The 19,339-nt window shown below is 45.3% G+C and overlaps 1 protein-coding gene across 5 annotated transcripts in view; it reads right to left on the minus strand.

Annotated features, from left to right (window-relative positions):
• ERMARD (ER membrane associated RNA degradation) overlaps nt 1-19,339 on the minus strand; it is a 69,089-nt gene that overhangs the window by 32,714 nt on the left and 17,036 nt on the right. For 3 of the 5 annotated variants that reach the window (XM_072141017.1, XM_072141018.1, XM_072141016.1), the window contains exons 1-3: nt 16,061-16,197; nt 11,366-12,727; nt 11,193-11,287 (exon numbers count right to left, since the gene is read on the minus strand). In XM_072141017.1, the coding sequence (XP_071997118.1) occupies nt 11,193-11,287; nt 11,366-11,646 (376 nt within the window). In that variant the 5' untranslated portion in view covers nt 11,647-12,727; nt 16,061-16,197. Of the gene's footprint in view, nt 1-11,192; nt 11,288-11,365; nt 12,728-16,060; nt 16,230-19,339 lie in introns of those variants that run through there. The other 2 variants (XM_072141019.1, XM_072141020.1) reach the window with 1 other exon arrangement.

Consider the following 19,339-nt stretch of genomic DNA (forward strand, 5'->3'; position numbering starts at 1 on the left):
TAAGCAAATATATCTACATTTTATTTTCTGTCGAAATTGGGTGCAGTGTGTACATTAATAGAGTTTTTCAGCACAAAAAATGTCCTTAGTCAATAAAAAAAAAACGTACATACTCACCCTGCCGATGATCGGCACGGCTCCTCTTCTTTCTTCTCCTTGCTGTATTAGCCGGCAGAGACGCGTCAACGCGTTCTGCCGGCCATTGCATACAATGAAGACATCATAGTGTGCGCAGGCCGGCAAATTGCGTGGAGGTGGCACCAAGAATCTCAGCCTCCATTTAGATAACAGAGTCTGAGGAGCAGTTAAAATGTATTCTAATTAATTCACCAAATAGGATATTGCTAACATGTTTAGGATGGCACAACGATGCCATCAAAACTGAATGAACCGATGCCTCATTGTGGAAAAGGGACAGATTGATGCTGTTATTTTTTTATTTTTTTCTTTAAAATTAATGCTAATAGCATAAAAGTATGCATGAATTCTAAGGTCATATGATTGCAATTAAGATACTGGGTAATGGGGAACTCCTCTGCTGTGTCCATCCATATCCAAATGTGTGCTTCTCCTACTGTATAAAATATATGTTTGAGTGAGGGGGAAAACTTTAACCACGCTGCCCCTCATCCTTGCAAATAATACTCTTTATCAAAATTTCTAAAATATTTAGGACAAGAGGCAGTCAGTAGCCACTGCACTTAACTCTTGCTTCTATCCACTATAGATATCCATGTGCCTGGCCAAAAATTCTATAGCTATCTGGTGCAGAATGTAGGAGTAAAGTAAAGTAAAGTAAAGATGCCAATGCTTGGCATCCTTTAGAAAGGTGGGAAATTAGCCAGAGGCTGAAAATGTCTCCCAGTCTCTCCTCTAGGATTCCTATACCTAACACTATAGGTCTACAAGGTCGTTATTTTGGCTTCTAGGGTCTCAGCTTCATCAACCCTTAATATAGGCAGTCCTGACTCAACCAAGTATGGTCAGATCTTATGTCTAAGTTCCGATCAAGCTTGCTGGGATGCCGATTGATCTAGGTTGTACAATGCCTGATGTTGGAAATATGACATGATGTGGCTTGAGACAGTGTAAGGGTCTTTGTGGACAGAGAAAGAACTAAGCCATAAATGCCTACATTGCCCCTAATAAAGATTGTAGAGACAGCTCCATGTAATTACAATGGACTGTGCTATTACACCTGGAGGCTAAGGCCATCCTGACCACACTGAGGACAGCTGCATGTCATTGCCCCCTGGGGATTCTCCCAGATCCTGTGGGAAACAAAGACTCAAGTTACTTGTCCTGCAAGTTTGTGTGATAAGAATATATTGACTTTACATCATCATTGGATTGGCCAAATCAGTGGTGGAGGTGGGATGATGGGCGATGTGTGTGTGGGCTACGTGTGTGTGTGTATATAAGATGGTATACAGATCTTTAGTTAGAGCACTTCCTCCCCACCGTCTCTCTATCCCATAGTTAGTTTACCCTCTGTGTATTTCCCTGTATTGTACCCTTAATAAATCCCCTATAAAGATCCATTGAATATTGTTGTTAATTTAACCCCTTCGTGTCTAAACCATTTTAGACCTTTAGGACCAGGCCCGATTTTTAAAATTTGCCCTGTGTCATTATAGGAGGTTATAACTTAGTGGCGCTTTAACTTACCGTATTTTCCGGGCCATTAGGCGCACCGGACTATAAAGCGCATTAGTAGAAAACGCCTTATATATGGAAAAATTACATATATAAGGCGCACCGGACTATAAGGCGCAGTGTGGCCGGAGCCGCGGCGGAGGTCCGGGGGCGAGGCAGAAAACGGAGCGGAGGTGAGAGCGGCAAGAGGTGAGCGGTCTCCGGGGAAGGGGGTCTGTTCAGGTGGAGGAGAGCAGCGGACCCTACTTACATAGATCCCCGCTACCGGAGACAGCAGATCTCTAGCGGGAACTGCAGACCGACGCGGCAGAAATTGTAGCGGGAAATTGCAGCATATTACATAGTCAGCCTAAGCATTCTGCATAGGCTGACATCAGCACTGTTAGATCGTGCTGTAAGCACGATCCTAACAGGCTTCTAGTGAAGGCAACCCTGGGGTCTTTATCAGGCTTCAGGGTTGCCAAGGCAACGATCGGCACCTCCGTGCCTTGCACGGAGGGTGCCGATCGTCGCAGCGATTCACCATAGACGCCGTGGTCACAATGACCGCGGCGTCTATAGGGTTAAACAGCTGAGATCGCGATAGTCGTGATCCTGGCTGTTATTGCGGGATCCCGGCTACCACGTACCGCCGGGATCCCGCGGCGATCGCCCGGGCTCAGGTTCTGAGCCCGGGTGATCGCCATGACGTGATACTACGTCAAGGTGCGGGAACGACCAGCATCCTATGCCGTAGTATCACGTCAAGGTGCAGGAAGGGGTTAATATTAACTGGCACCCCAAAACCAAGCAGATTTTACACCTGATAACAGTTTCTGAAGGTTACAGCAATATCATAGTTAAGATGTTAGGCAGATGAAATATTTTGAACAGAAGTACGCAATAGTTGATCTCGCAGTGCTCTAAGCAGAGTCCCGCCACACTTATTGCTATATTCATAGTAATGTCTATGGCATTTAGCTAGCGCACTCTAAAGATTTGAGTTGATCCTGAGCCCCCTCTCTCTTATGGCGACAGCCGTGTGTTATCAGAATGCTGCAAATTATATGTTTGTGTACACAGTCCGATATAAAAATTGACGTCTTTTATGGTAATTCTGTCAAAGTGGGTCTTGATGATGTCTCCAAGTTCCCTTACAACGAGGGGATCCCCCAGAAGGGATGCATTTAGCTTCCACTGCCACTGAAAAACAGCAGGATTTGGGAGCAAAATGAACATCGAGATCAGAGCATGATCTGAGAACGTAATGCTGTCTATGGTAGCTCTCCGGAGGAGTCCCAGGTTATGGTGACGTAGGAACAAACAGTCCAATGTAAAGTGGTTGTCAGCTAATTGACACCTGAAGGCTTTTACACCCCTCTGATAAAGATTTTCCATTATAGTGAACTATAATGGAAAATCTTTATCAGAGGGGTGTAAAAGCCTCCAGGTGTCAATTAACTGAGGCTCATGAAAAAGACCATTTATTCTATGCAGGCTAGCATGTGTAAGTGTGGAAGAGCAGGAGGAGGTGTCAATCAATGAGTCTGATGCTACATTAAAGTCTCCACCAACTACTACTATCTCCTCTGTGAATTTTTCAACCACCAATGGAGGCATAAGTATTCACACTGTCTGCTTTTCTACCTTTTACCAAAATCGCTCAACTTTCAGAGTCACTACAAGAGTCTATATATTCCCATTGTACCTAGAGATGATGGGAAGGGGACCAAGAGGTGGAGAGAAAAAAGTTGAAAATGATCTAGAGGAAAGTGGCTATAATGGGGGAATACCCCTAATTCCCAGGTGGATACACTAGGGAAACACCTATAACAGATATAATTGGGGAACGTAGAAGAAGCGAAGCGGAGCTTGTTGACCAACAGGCATCAATTATGAATATAATAAACAGTCTAATAGCATCTTAACTCTCTCGTCCTGGATGCAGTCACTACTCTGCACTATATGCAATAACAAGAGTGGGAGGTACAGAACATAAACATTGCTACAAAAAGAAACAGATCACTGATCACCACCCCAAGTGCGAGAGACCGAATGAGCTGGACATTAGGAAATCTGCATGTACATGACATCAATGCCACAAACATTTTCGTCCATGACACATAACTAAATTATATTGCTGCAACAGAGTGAACGGATCTCCCTATCAAATACACTCTGTAATAAGCAAGACTAACACTATGGACAATGTAAAGTAATAGATGCAGTAATATTGTACATCAAATTTCGTTATCCTCAGAAAGGGAATATATGGAAGTGTCCTGCATCAATGTGACATAGACGCAGGTCCCCGCCCCACAACACATACTATACAATGCTAAATAGCTAATGCATGTAAAGGGCAAAGAACCATGAAGTAATACAAGCAATAATAAAAATCAAGAAAGTTCCACTTAGAATGAACATAGGCCTAACGATGAGGAGCCAGACAAATCACGATCCAAAACAATCTAGTTCGTTGTAACAGGCAGCAGTGTGCACCAATTTCTCAGATGCTTCTGCTGATTCTAGGCCTCTGTCGGTAAGGCTGAGAACAAGTCTGGTACCAGCGAGATACCCTCATCCTTATAAGCTGGGCCGATGAAATACGTTGCAGTCGTAGTGGAGGAGCACCTTCGTCTCAGGGGATCCCCTTGTCTTCTTGTCATGAGCCAGACCTACAGTAAGCCAGTTAGGAACTTTAAACAGTGCCATAAAATGGAATAAGCAACAGTGGTTGAAATAAGCGTCTCATGTTTGGGGACGAAACATCTGGATAGTTATGTATCCCAGTTTCTTCCATTTGAACAGAGACCACGGACCAAGCAGCCCTTATAATATTTTTTTTATCAGTAAAGTAATGTAAATGGCACAAGACTTCCCTGGGAGTGACAGTGTTTGATATCTTAGATACTGTGTGAATGCAGTCAATTAATAGTAGATTGCTGAAGATAAGCATCACCCTCTCCGCTAAGTTTTCGTTAGGAGACCTTTTAAGTGGACATTGTTTCTCCTGCCCCGATTTTCCTGGTCATCTAGGAGGAGTGTCAGTTGCTGCATATGTAACCTGGAACTGCCAACTTCCCGCTCCAGAGCGGTGACACGATCATTTAAAGCAACAGTTCCATTTTTAGTGTTCACAGTACAAGTTGTAAGCATATCCAAATCCTCTCTAAAACCTTTCAGGACTTGTTGGCGAGAGGCTTCTATCCTATTAGTCCAGGAGTCAATTGTTTGTCTTATAGGAAGGGCCTGAAGTTCTCTGAGTAACTGAAGCTCAGAGTGTATTGTGCCCCCATGTGTTTCTGGGGCAGAGGAAGCTCATTCCTTACATCATATTGCATTATTCTCCCTTGCTTTCAAACTATTCATATAATGTAATTTCAGTTATTCTAAGAAACTATTCTTTTATCTATCTACACAGGTTATCTGCCAGATGTATTATCTGTCTATTTTGGTCTGAAGAAGGTTTTTATAACTGAAAAGTATTACCTAGACATTTAACTTTATCACTGTTTGTTGTTTTAAATAATAAAAGCTTTTCAATTCAGATTATTTTCAGCAATTTATCACTATTGTAGATACAATTTGGCCTATTACATATAGTATAGCTTCAATTTATCACTATTGTAGATACGATTTGGCCTATTACATATAGTATAGCTTCTTTCTCCCGTTTTTTCCATTTTTTACTCCACTGCCAAAGTGAGACTGAGAGAAGTTCTGGTCCCGTGAGAGCCCAGATGTGGGACTCCTCCCCCATTAGCCCAGTGATGATTAACCTGTTCCCAGTCAAGAAAAAAAACAGAAAGGACAGCCGGATACATGTAGAATGGTCCATGACCTCCGAGCTGTCAATGAGTGTACTGAAGCTATTACCGGTGGTCCCTAAACTACATACCTCACTGGCAGCAGTCCTAGAGAACGCCACATTCTTCACTATTATTGATTCGGCAAATGTTCTCTTCTCTGTGCCCCTAATTGGAGATTGCCAGTACCTATTTACCTTTACCAATTTAGTATTCCAGTACACCTGGTGCATATTCCCACAAGGGGGGGGGGGGGACTCCACCAGCCAGTACTCCATACTCCATAGCCCTACAGGGAGTAGACTGGCAGACTAGCCCCTTACTGGATGTTGTTCTTTTACAGTATGTGCATTACCTACTGTTATGTGCCTACATTTACAGGTTTGTCAGGATGAAACTATTGACTATGTTTTTTCTGTTCCAGAAGGGTTGCAAAGCTTCCGGAGACAAACTCCAATACTGCCAGGAGAAGGTGGTCTTCCTAGGTCACTGCTTCTCAGCCACAGGTAGACACCTGACAGAGGAAAGAAAGCTGGCAGTCAAGAATATGCCCCTGTCCTGATGCCCTAAGCCTCTTGACATGTTTCTAAGACTGGCCAGCTACTGCAGGCCTGGGATAAGGTCTGTTGCCTCTAGCCTAATGCTGCCCCGTTATGACTGCATTGCCTCTTCCACATTTGCCCTTAGTCAAGAGGAAATTGAAGCATTCCACAGCCTTAAGCTGGCAAATCCTGTCTGCCCCGACCCTAGGCACACCAAACCTTTTGTTTTGCACCGAGTATCCCGGCCATCCCACAGATGTCCTAGCCAGGAACATGGTGGCTTCCCCAGTGGCCCACTTTTAAGCCTGGTTAGACTCAGTCGTGAGGGGAGCCCCTCATGTGTCAGTAGCTGCAGCCAGCTATCTGCTCAGCAAAGCCAGTGAATTGATCCTAGATCACTCAGTTACTGTGCAAAGCCCACATGACTTGCACAGTCCCCTCACCCTGAGCATCAGAACAATGCCCAGACAGCTCAGACTCCAGTGTGCACTCCTGATGCCCCAGAACGTCACACTGACAAGGTGCACAGCTCTGAATCTTGCCATTCTGTTGCCAGTTTTACAGGATTCAGAGAGTAGGGTGCTTAACCCACATGTTGAACTTTTTCTCATATATGGCTCCAGGTCTGCAGGAGAAGACAGATAGTTCTACACTGGATATAGAGTGGTTAGTGGTGCACATGAGGTAGTAAAAGCAGAACCACCCCCCTCACACAAGACAGCGCAGGAGGTGGAGTTGACCGCATTCAAGGATGCGCTACAGCTGGCGGAAGGTAAAAGGGAAAACATCTATACTCAAGGTATAGTTTTCGGGTCTAAACACGACTATGAACCCAAACGGAAGTCAAGAGATTTCCTCACCTTTGCAGGGACCCGCTTTAAGCATGACATGCTTATTAAAGAGTTCATGGATGCTCTCTTACTTCCACAAGAGATGGGGATAATAAAAGTGAAAGCACACACAACTGGGTAACCCCACAAGTCAAGGGCAATGATGTGGCCGACAGGGTGGTGGAGGCAGCTGCACAGATGGAACCCAGAGACTGTCCGGTAGTCTCAAATGTGAGTACTGAGACTGAAAAGTTTAATCTACAGGTGTTCCAGTCCCTGGTGGCCCGAGTGTCAGAAGAGAAGGAGGAGTGGAGGAAAGCTAGAGCGCAGATGTCGATGGGACCTGGATGCTGGGAGAGGGAGTGTGCCTGCCCAGATCCCTGCACCCAACAGTAAGTCAAGTAGCCACACATATCCAAAATGGCCATCCTAGTGCTCATAAACCAGCCAGTGGTTTCTTCTCCTGTCATAAGACTAGTGAAAGCCTGTATAGTCTGTGCCCGCCACAACCCAGGTAAGGTGGTAAAGACCCCACAAAAGGTGACACACAAGCCACTTTATCACTTCCAGAGACTGCAGATGGATTTTATTAAACTACTAAAAAGTGGTACATAGGAATACATGCTTGTGTGCATTAATATCTTTCCAGGGTGGCCAGAAGCTTTTCCCACAACCAAGGCTACTGCCAGAGCTGCAGCCAAGAAGCCTGTGAGAGAGATTTTCTGCAGGTTTGGACTCCCAGAGACCATAGGGTCCGGGCATAGAACCCACTTCACAGGTAAAGACTGAAACCTTGTCCCTCCTGTGTGTAGAACAAGCCCTACACACCCCTTACCCTCCCCAAGCTGGTTGTGGGATTGAAAGACAAAACGGCACAAGTTAGAGATCCAGGAAGCCATGGAAGAAACAGGGAAACCATGTCCCAAGTGCCTTCCTACTGCCCTCTATTCAGTCAGGACCACCCTCAACAGAAAGACGGGATTGCCCCCTTTGAAGTACTTTTTGGCTGTGCACCCAGACTAGGCCTCTACTTCCCACAGACCCTATAGGTGATGGCAGGAAACAAGGTGGAATATACCATACAGTTGAGCCAGGCCTAAAAAGGCACAAAAGTGTTTCCGATTCCATTTCAGATCCTGACAGAGACCTCAGGACACATACCCTGAAACCTGGCGTTGTTGGTAAAGAGAAACACCAGAGAGAGAGTCTGGAGCCTTGCTACATCAGTCCTTTCCAGGTCCTGCTGACCAACTCCAAATCTGTGAAGTCAGCAAATGTCAGTGCTTAACTCCTTAAGAAGAAAACATTCAGTCTTAATGAGTGGTCTCACCACCTGTACCCAGGTTAGAAAAAAGGAATTAGTCCTCACCGGTAATTCGATTTCCATAAGTCCACCATGACGGCCCCCTGGAGGTTGCTTCCCCTTCCTCTGTAGGGACAGGAAATTGAGAGTATTAAAAGGCCCTCCCCCAACCTCCCACCGGTGTATACCAAATCACTACACCGGTATAGGCTTCAACTCAATTTTATTTTGCATGTTATATTCACATACAGTATTTACAAGAAGAAACCAACAAAAATAACAAGGGAGGGAAATAATAGGTGGACTTATGGAAATCGAATTACCGGTGAGGACTAATTCCTTTTTTCCATTTCGTCCCCCATGACGGCCCCCTGGAGACATACCAAATTATCCCCAGTTAGGGAGGGACCACGGCTTGTAGGACTTTACGGCCGAAGGCCAGATCTTTTGCCATGGCTATATTCAGTCGATAATGGTTAACAAAGGTGGAATTTGAACTCCAAGTGGCTGCTCTGCAAATTTCATCAATGGAGGCTCCCCCTCTCTCCGCCCACGATGTGGAGACTGCTCGGGTAGAGTGAGCCCTTAACTTCATAGGAACAGGAACACCTTTGAGACTGTAGCATTCCCTGACCGTATTTGTGATCCACCGGCCAATAGTTGACTTAGAGGCCTTTCTTCCCTTATTTTTTCCTGCAAATTGAACAAAAAGGTTTGAGTCCTTCCTCCAGGGACTTGAGACCTCTAAGTATCTAAGTACTGAGCATCTTACGTCTAGGAGATGCCATTTCTCCTCCGTAGCATTCTTAGGCTGACGACAGAAAGATGGCAATACGATCTCCTGACTCCTGTGAAAGTTAGAAACAACTTTAGGAAGAAAATTTCTATCAAGTCTGAGAGTAATTCTATCCTCAGAAACTGACAGGTAAGGTTCACAAATCGACAAGGCCTGGAGTTCCCCTATCCTTCTAGCGGATGTGATGGCAACTAAAAACGCTTTAAGCGTTTTAAGCGTTAAAAAATGTAAATTATTTGACTCATTGGGTTCAAAGGGATCTGAGGTTAACGCATCTAAGACCAAGGAAAGGTCCCACTGAGGGGAAGATTCCTTTACAGTAGGTCTTAAGCGGGTACAGGCCTGAAAGAATCTCTTTACCCACCTGTGTTCCGCAAGTGCTGTATCAAAATATGCGCTTAAAGCTGACACCTAGACTCTCAGGGTACTAGGCCGTAAACCTTTGTCGAAACCCTCCTGCAGGAAATCAAGAACCTGGCAAATATTGGGAGAATCTTGGTTAGGTTGATCTTTACACCAGGCACAAAATTTTTTCCATATCTTAAGATAGATAGCGTGGGTCACAGGCTTCCTACTATTCCTCAAAGTCTCTTTATTACCTTAAAGGAGAGTTTTTTGTGTTCAGGAAGGCGCTTTCAGGATCCAGGCTGATAGATTCAGGAACCCTGGGTTCTGGTGTAAGACTGGTCCCTGGTGCAAGAGGTCTGGAATCTTGGGAAGGATGAAAGGAAGGTCTAGAGCCAGCTTTTGTAGAAGCGGAAACCAGCTTTTCTTTGGCCAAAACGGAACAACTAGAATCAGCTTGGCCGGACTGGATACTAATTTCTGGAGAACTCTGTTGATCAGAGGAACTGGAGGGAATGCGTAGAGGAGATCCTGATCCCAAGGCTGGGAGAAGGCATCCAGACCCCAAGGAACTTCCTTTGGATTTAGGGAATAGAATTTCTTGACTTTTGAATTTGTCCTGGATGCAAAGAGATCGATGGCAGGGTTTCCCCATCTGAGGACAATCTCCTGGAAGATTTCGGATTTCAGGCTCCATTCGTGAGGGAGAATAGGTGTCCTGCTGAGGTAGTCCGCTACCTCGTTCTCTGAGCCTTTCAGATGGACTGCTGAAATTGAAAGAGCATTCTCTTCTGCCCAAGAAAATATTTCCTGGGAGATGGTCTGAAGTTTTTTTGACCTTGTTCCGCCCTGTCTCTTTAAATATGCAACCGTAGTTGTATTGTCGGAGAAGATTTTTAGGTGCTTCCCTTTTAGATCCTTGGTACAAGCTTTCAGGGTTTTTAGGACGGCTTTCAGCTCCCTTTCGTTTGAGGATGCACGAGTCATTGAATGGGACCAGAGGCCCTGAACGTACTTCCCTGGAAGAAGAGCTCCCCAACCTGAGGTGCTGGCATCTGTCTGGATCTGGGTTATTGGCCAGAGAACCCAGTTCACACCTTTTTGAAGGTGATCGAGATCCTTCCACCAGTTTAAGGATTTTTTTACTGCTGAAGGAATCTCCAATCGTAAATTCAGGTGATGGTAGTCTTTGTCCCATTTTGACAGGATCCAGGACTGGAGAGGTCTTGTATGGATCTGGCACCAGGCTACACATTGAATGCAGGAGGTCATGGACCCCAGAAGACTCATCGCTGCTCATATCGAGATGTATTTCCTCTTCTGGAAGTCCTTGATTTTCAGAAGTAATCTGTCTACTTTCTCCTGTGGAAGATAAGAAGTCTGGGTTAATGAATTTAAGGATACTCCCAAAAATTCTTTTATAGGACTGGGAGTCAGATCGGATTTTTCCAAATTTATAATCCAGCCCAATTCCTGAAGAACTTCTATTGTCACCTTCTTCTGTTTTTCTAGATGGCTTACCGAGTCTCCCACAAGTAAGAAATCGTCCAGGTATGGGACCACTAGGACTTCTTCGGTCCTTAAGTATTTGACCACTTCCGCCATAACTTTGGTAAAGACTCGGGGAGCTGAAGAAAGACCAAATGGTAAAGCTGTAAATTGAAAATGAGATTCTTCTCCCGAAGAAGAAACCACTGCAAAACGCAAAAACTTTTGGGAATCCGCATGAATGGGAATATGATAGTATGCATCTCTCAGATCCAGAATACACAAAAATGCACTGCGGTTTATTAAGGGAGTAGTAGATTTTATAAACTCCATCTTGAACTTGATATACGTCACCCACTTGTTCAGAAATTTTAAATTTATAAAATTAACCTGTAAGACCCATTGGCTTCTTTATTAGGAAAAGGGGGGAGTAATGACCCGTACCTTTTTCTTCTGGGGGGACTGGACAAACCACCTCCAGCTTCTGCAGGGTAGACACTTGCTCCCAAAGATGATGTGTCAGACTTCCTGAGGATTGCCTGGACAGAAAAAAACGATGAGGAGGAGAAGACATAAATTCTATACGGTAACCATCTTGGATAATGGAAGTCACCCACCTGTTGTTTTTTATGTTCTTCCACTGGGGGAGAAAGTCCTTCAACCTTCCCCCCACCCTGGCGTCATTGCTTCTTTTCTGGTTTGTTTGAGGAACTGAACAGGAATGGCTTGTTTTTTCCTCCCCTGGAACTATTCCAGAAGCCTTGTCTCCAGGAAGATCTCCCCTTATTCTTTGGTTGGTCTTTGTTTGCTCTAAAGCCACGAAAAAACTGCTTTTTTGGTGTAGGTCCAGGTTCAGGAAAACCTTTCTTCTTATCCGCAGCTTTGTCAAGAATCTCATCTAGCTCAGATCCAAACAATTCACCTGAAAAGGGAAGGCTGCAAAGTTTTGCTTTAGAACGAATGTCCCCGGACCATTGTTTTAACCAGAGGGCCCTTCTGGTGGCATTTGAGAGGGCGGCATCCTTTGAGGCAAAACGAATAGATTCAGCTGAGGCATCAGCTAAAAAGGCAGTAGCAGATTTAAGTAAAGGCAATGAATCTAAAATTTCTTCTCTAGGGGTGCCTTCCCTGAGATGGTCTTCTAAACCCCCTAACCAGAATAGGAGAGTGCGGGATACGGAGGTTGCCGCAATGTTTGTTTTGATTGTAGTCATAGAAGACTCCCAAAGTTTTTTAAGTAGACAATCCGATTTCCTGTCCATAGCATCTTTAAGTTGCGTGGAATCCTCAAACGGTAAATCCGTCTTTTTTACAACTTTGGTAATAGGAATGTCTACTTTGGGTACGTTCTCCCACAATTTGGTCTCTTCTGGGTCAAACAGTAAGCGATTTTTAAAGTCTTTAGGGACAATTAACCGTCTCTCTGGTTCTCTCCACTCATCTACCACAAGACCCTTTAAATTTTCGATAACTGGAAACAACCTCGTTTTCTTCTGTCTCAGTCCCCCGAATAGTTCATCTACCATGGATTTTTCTTCTACTTTATCCTCAATTCTTAGGGTATCCCTTAAGGCCTTTATTAAGCTATCCAAATCTTCATTGGCAAACAAAAATTTGGGGTCATTAACAACCTGAGGTTGTGAAAAGACATCCTGGTCTTCTGACTCTATCTCGTATGAGCATGAAGGCTGTTCATCATCCTCTACGTATTCAGGACTAATTCAGGGCTTTTTCAAGGGTGGCCCTTTAGAGGCCTTAATTTCTTCCCTCATAATGGTTCTTAACTCATCCAAAAATGAGGGTTTCTCTTCCTTAAGGATTTTATCTAAACATTCTTTACACAGGCTCTTCTTATATGAGGCATCTAATTTTGCATTACAAATTTGGCAACGCTTAGAAGGAGCCTTTTTAGGCCTATCCTTATCTGGCACCTTCTCTTTGGGTTTGTCTCTTTCCCTTTCTTTTGGGAGATCTTTCTCCTGTTAATTTAAGAAGATAGGGAGAACTACATCAGTAAAGACCCCTATAAGAGACCCCAAATAATGGCAATAGACAAGGAAATAATTCCCACACATTCCAAAGCGTTTACTCACGGAACCCAGGGTTAGGGATCGCGTCTCAGCCACATCCGCCATGTTGTCCAGCTCCATGGAGACCTCAGCAGAAGTGAAACTACACTGCACGCCTCTAAATACTCACCTTCCGGCGTCTGACGTCATCAGTGGCAGCCCGTCTCCCAGGCTGCCCCACTTCCTGCGCTGAGGTCTCCGCGACGTCACTTCCGGTCACCGGAAGTGGGGCATCGCGCAAATAGGCGGATTGTGTGGACCCCAGAAGGAGTCGTATGGCCGCCGGCACGCCACAAATGGCAGCCCAGCACTGGAGACCCCAAGTGGAGCCAGGAGCTCGGACGAGGGAGCGCTGGGGAGGACAAGCACCCCGAGAGGTACGAGATCCATACCTCACCCCCCCCCCCCCCCGGAGGAGAGAGAGAGGATTTACTCTCAACCCTATCCCCTGTAGGGACAGGAAAACACTGGTGGGAGGTTGGGGGAGGGCCTTTTAATACTCTCAATTTCCTGTCCCTACAGAGGAAGGGGAAGCAACCTCCAGGGGGCCGTCATGGGGGACGAAATGGAAATGGAAGATATCCCAGGTTTGCTGCTTTTCTCTCCGTTTCCTTCCACTGGATCCGATTGCAGTCCTCGTGTCACCTTCGTGTCCGTGGTGTACTGCAGCTGCACTGGAGAAATAGTGCAAGCTTCCAAGGTAAAGGAAGAGTTTTTATTGTATATACTTACAAAGTATAAGTTAAAATCGTGCGGGGCAGGTGTTTGACGCGCAATGTTTTTACTGAAACACGCAATTTTAACTTATACTTTGTAAGTATATACAATAAAAACTCTTCCTTTACCCTGGAAGCCTGTACTATTTCTCCATACATTTCCTGACAGAGGACCTGCAGTACACCACGGACACGAAGGAGACACGAGGATTGCAATCGGTTCCAGTGGAAGGAAACTGAGAAAAAAAGCAGCAAACCAGGGGAATCTTCCATTTCTAACCTGCGTACAGGTGGTGAGACCACTAATTGAGACTGAATGCTTTCTTCTTAAGGAGCTGAGCACTGACATTTGCTGACTGTGTGACTTGGTGGCTATTGTGGGAGATTGCGGAGTCAGTAACTCCTCTGAAATCCTTTTTCCAGTTTCCAAAAGTCAAAACCTTGTACTATAGAGGGAAGCCACCATGCTTCCATGCTTTCTATTGCAAACTTACTTATTCTTCTTGCTAGCTGGTAACTTCTGACTGACTGTATGCTCAGGGACACCCCAACCATGACCATCTATGTATCTATAGGGCGGACCAGAATGCCCCCAGGGTAGGAGACTTTACCTACGTTTTGTGCAATAAGACAATGACCTTCTTTAACATCGACAGGACAAGTAACCATGTATTAGCAGTGTCTGATATGTACTGGATTTGTGGGGATAGAAGAGTCAGGTCAAGCCTGTCTTTAGGCTGGGAAGGTGAGTATGCTGTGATAAAATGCATTCCTTCCTCGTCATCCCCAAGGATAAGTTTGATCGGATACATGAAGAAAAGGTAGAGAATCCCAAGGGATTTGGGAGGTCTAAGAGAGAAGCACTTAGATGACAACTTTATAGATACAGTAGGAGTACAAAGGGGGGACCCTTTGTTCAAGGCCCACAATCAAGGCCCACAATCAGATATGGTCAGGTCTAGAGTCCATTATCCTCCAGATAGCCATGAACAAAAATGTTGATTGGGTTAACTGTGGTTATTGTAGAGATTGTAGAGATTTGTGAATTATATCAGAGATGCTTTTGGAGGTGTCGCTGAACAGCTGAACGCAACCTCCATCATGGCGTTCCAGAACAGCTGCTTTGGACATGATCATTGATGAGAAGGGAGGAGCCTGTGAGATGGTGGGAGCAGCTTGTTGCATGTACATCCTGAATGACACCGCCCCCTATGGATCCATTACCCATGCCCTTGAAAAGATTGAAGGACTGTTCAGGGAACTCAAGAAAAACTCTGGAGTGAACACTTTGTCCTTGACTTTGTGGTCGGGGGACTGGGGTGGGGGTGATATTGGGGATTGTGATTTTGCACTTGTCATTTATTGCGTGTTGTGTGGGCCCCCTCATCGAGTCCACCATGTCCCAGATGCCAAGAATGGCAAGAACCACGAGAGGAGAAGTGCCCGGAGTGGAGGATACCTCCTTTTTGATGAACCAGCCTGTTACTGTGACCTGTGAACTATGGAAACTCAGTTATGTGATTTGAATATGCAGACCTGTAACCGTTGAGTGACTGGCCTCCCGTGAATCTGGTGAAGTCCAGCAGGCAAAGGGGCTAGCCTCCCTGAATGTACCTGGAGTTTGAGGAGGTCACTCAGGACAGAGTTACAGGCCATGCAAGACTCAAAAGGGGGAAATGTTAAGGAGATCGCATTGGTCTTGGACGCCAGGTTGCTCACTGTTCGCCATTTTAAAGACTCAGTATTCATTTCACATAATTTGTCTAGTGAAAACTAAAGTTTGGGTGGGGTTTTTTTATTCAAACAAAGTAAGGTAGAAAACACAAAGACTTATCGCTAGCTAGCACCACCTAGGGGAAGGATATCAGGAGAGCTCCTGGGCATTTTGTGTGCTTGCATTTCCGGGGTCAAACCACCCAATGATATTGCCGGTTTGTGTACTTTCACGCCGTGCAAAGTGTCTTATGATTTTCTATATAAGTGTCTCAGTGGCAAAAATAAACACAGTCTTGAGTTGATCTTCAGTAAGGTCAGTGTGTCTTTTCTGTGTTATTCATTCCATTCCAGCACTGGAAACAAAGACTCATATAATTTGGAAATCACCTTACAACGCTGACGGGGACTGTTAAAGCCTTGTGTATCCAAAGACCCTTATGGTCATCTTTAACATTAACTTTTCTTTGTGGGAAAACCTCTTTAATAGCAGAAAAGTAGCGCGGCAGCCCACATCTTTTTTTCAGCTATTAATAATGGATGCCAATAACGGAAAGTCCATTCAAATCTGAAAGGAACGAAAGGAGAGCAGAAGACCTTCCATTTTTATTTTCCGTTTTGCTCTTGTTAAATGGAGAGTGTAATACAATGCCCAGATACAAATGTGAAATGGGCCTAAGGGCTAAATTTTTTGTATCATATGTGAGATACAAGAACAAATCCATTAAATATGACATCTCTAGACTGATTGACTACATAGCCTCCTGGATCTGTCCAAGTGCTAAATTATGGCCAAGGGTAGTGTATAACTAACCTGAGGACTGATATGCCACTTTCTCACAGATTCGGCCCCAGCACACTTCATTTTCTTTGTCTAAGAGACTTGCTATGTCCACGTTCTCTTGAATCTCATTTCCAAGCAAACAAACCATACGATACACTGCGGGTGACAAGCATGTGGTAAGAGGTATGGATCCAGCCATCTGCAAGACAAAGTTTACTTTTAAACAACATGTTACAACTGTACACAAAACCACAGGAATATGTGATACAAATTTTTCATGCAATTTTTCCACGAGAGTGTGCAGGGAGGTGGAGGCAAGAAGCAATGTAGCTGAGGGAGGTGGGAGGGGTTTTTAATTCAAAATCGAGGAAGACGGCCTGTTTGTGGAGGGGGGCACTTACATTGAGCAACGTTGACCCCACCCAGGGGACAACTAGGCAGGGAGCTAGGTAAAGTCATCTCCACCAAAATGGACTCCAAAGCCCTGGTTTCCTAGTCACTCTCGCAGTTCTAATCTGGGTGCAGACATTCCATCCCAGTGCCTGGTTCCTCTGATCAATAGCAGAGCAGCTTCACTAATGAGCATGTACAGTGCAGTGCAGACATTCATGTACAAAGTTCAAAAATTGTTTGATAACTAACATTTCCCATATGTCTGCTTTAACTTGGCATCATTTTTCAAACATCCTTTCCTTTTTTTAGGATTTAGGAGGCTTATACCGTTAGGTGTGATTTTTTCCGATTTTCACAAAAATCATCAACACCTACTTTTGGAGTGCCAATTTAGTTAGAAGTGACTTTATAAAGGCCTACATGACAGAAAACCCCCACAAATTACACCATTTTAGAAAAATATACAAAACAACCTTTGGGAGGTTTGTTACCCCTTTGAGCGTTTCATGAGGATGAAAAATAAATGAATATATTGTAAGATAAAATTACATTTCTGTCATTTCCCTTTCATATAACACTAAAATTTGCACCTTCACAATGAGTTAAAAAGGTAAATGCATTTACAATGTTTAGTGCAATTCCTCCTGAGTATGCCAATACCCATTTTGTCACTGTATCCTGCTGTACAGGCACAGGGGGGCACTTGGAAGGGAAAGAGCGTTTTTTTGTTTTTCGAGGACAAAATATGGCTGAAAAAGTTTTCATGTGTCAGGATGCATTTGGAGAGCCATAATGGTACCGAAACAGAGGAAAACCCCAACAAGTGACACCATTTTGGAAAGTACACCCCTTGGTGTAAGAACACCCAAGGTGTAATTTGTGTATTTTGCCCGACAGGTGTTTGATTCAATTGGGGCCCCTAAAAGGAAAAAGATTAAAATGTTCTCCAAAAAGTTACTTTTACCCCAAATTTTTTTAAGCCACAAGGGATAAAAGATGAAACAATCCCCATAAAAAAGTATAATTTTACAGAAATCCTTTACACGTGTCAGGACTAGAGATGAGCGAACATACTCGTCCGAGCTTGATGCTCGTTCGAGCATTAGCGTACTCGAAACTGCTCGTTGCTCGGACGAATACTTCGCCCGCTCGAGAAAATGGCATCTCCCGCCGTTGTGATTTTTGGCGACCAGAAACAGAGCCAATCACAAGCCCGGAGACTCTGCACTCCACCCAGCATGACGTGGTACGCTTACACGTCGATAGCAGTGGTTGGCTGGCCAGATCAGGTGACCCTGGAATAGACTAGCCCCTGCCCGCGCTGCTCGGATCATTCTGTCTGGATGCCGCTAGGGAGAGAGCTGCTGCTGGTCAGGGAAAGCGTTAGGGTGTTCTATTAGAATAGTGTTAGGCAGGAGTGATTCTATAAGAACCCAACAGCCCTTCTTAGGGCTACAATAACGTTTTATTTTACTTTTTTTTTATTTGCCTGTGGCTGGGCTTGCTGCCATTAGTAGTGCAGCTAGTACCATATTGTGAGTAATTTGCAGGGAGACTTGCTACCGTTGTGTTTAGCTCTTAGTGACACACATATCCACCTTAAACACCGAAGTGGGACAATTTATTAGGGGTTTGATTTGAATTAGGCAGAGTCTGCTGATTTATTTTTTTTTACGTTTATTTCTTTTTATAACTCAAAGTAATCTGGCAAAGCAGTGTGCTTTCAGTGTAGGCTAGAAAATAGCCATAGGAGAACCCCAACGGCTCCTCCACCTCAGCCTCCTTCCCCCCAGTCTGCCCCCTCCCAGCAAAATTTGGCATTTGAACCGGCATACTCTGAGCAACTGTTTTCTGGACCCTTCCCACAGTCACAAACCACTTGTCCGGTTGCTGCTGAGCTATTTTTCGATGCCCAGGTTTTCCACCAATCGCAGTCTGTGGGTGATGATGACATTATTGACGTAGTGGAAGAAGTGTGTAAAGAGGTGTCGGACGATGAGGAGACACGGTTGTCAGACAGTGGTGAAGTTGTTGTCAGGGCAGGAAGTCCGAGGGGGGAGCAGACTGAGGGATCGGAGGATGATGAGGTGACAGACCCAAGCTGGGTTGATAGGCCGGGTGAACACAGTGCTTCTGAGACGGAGGCGAGTCCTATAGCAGAACAGGTTGGAAGAGGCAGTGGTGGGGCCAGACGGAGAGGCAGGGCCAGAGCTGGTGCATCAGCGCCAAATGTTTCCCGTAGTCAAGCTCCCGTGTCGAGGGCTAGATTTTCAGAAGTCTGGAGGTTCTTTAAAGAAACACCGGATGACCGACGGACTGTGGTGTGCAACCTGTGCCAAACCAGGATCAGCAGGGGTTCCACAACTACTAGCTTAACTACCCCCAGTATGCGCAGGCATATGAATGCTAAACACCCTACTCAATGGCACCAAGCCCGTTCACCTCCGGCCGGGCACAACACTGCTCCTTCCCCTGTGTCATCTGCTAGTCAGCCCCCTGCCCAGGACCCCGGCCCAAACACCTCCCGTGCGAAAAACCCATCTTCGCCTCCACGATCCACCAGCGTTCAGCTCTCCATACCCCAGACGCTGGAGCACAAAAGGAAGTATAGTGCAACCCACCCACATTCCCAAGCCCTCAACGTCCACATCTCCAAATTGCTTAGCCTGGAGATGCTGCCCTATAGGCTGGTAGAGACCAAGGCCTTTCGAAACCTCATGGCGGCGGCCGTCCCTCGGTATTCGGTCCCCAGCCGCCACTACTTTTCCCGATGTGCCTTCCCAGCCCTGCACAAGCACGTGTCAGAGAACATCATCCGTGCCCTGACCAACGCAGTTTCTGACAAGGTCCACCTGACCACGGACACGTGGACGAGTGCTGCCGGGCAGGGCCACTATATACCGCTCACGGCACATT

This window comes from Engystomops pustulosus, chromosome 3, assembly GCF_040894005.1.
Source record: "Engystomops pustulosus chromosome 3, aEngPut4.maternal, whole genome shotgun sequence".
Classification (NCBI taxonomy): Eukaryota; Metazoa; Chordata; class Amphibia; order Anura; family Leptodactylidae; genus Engystomops; species Engystomops pustulosus.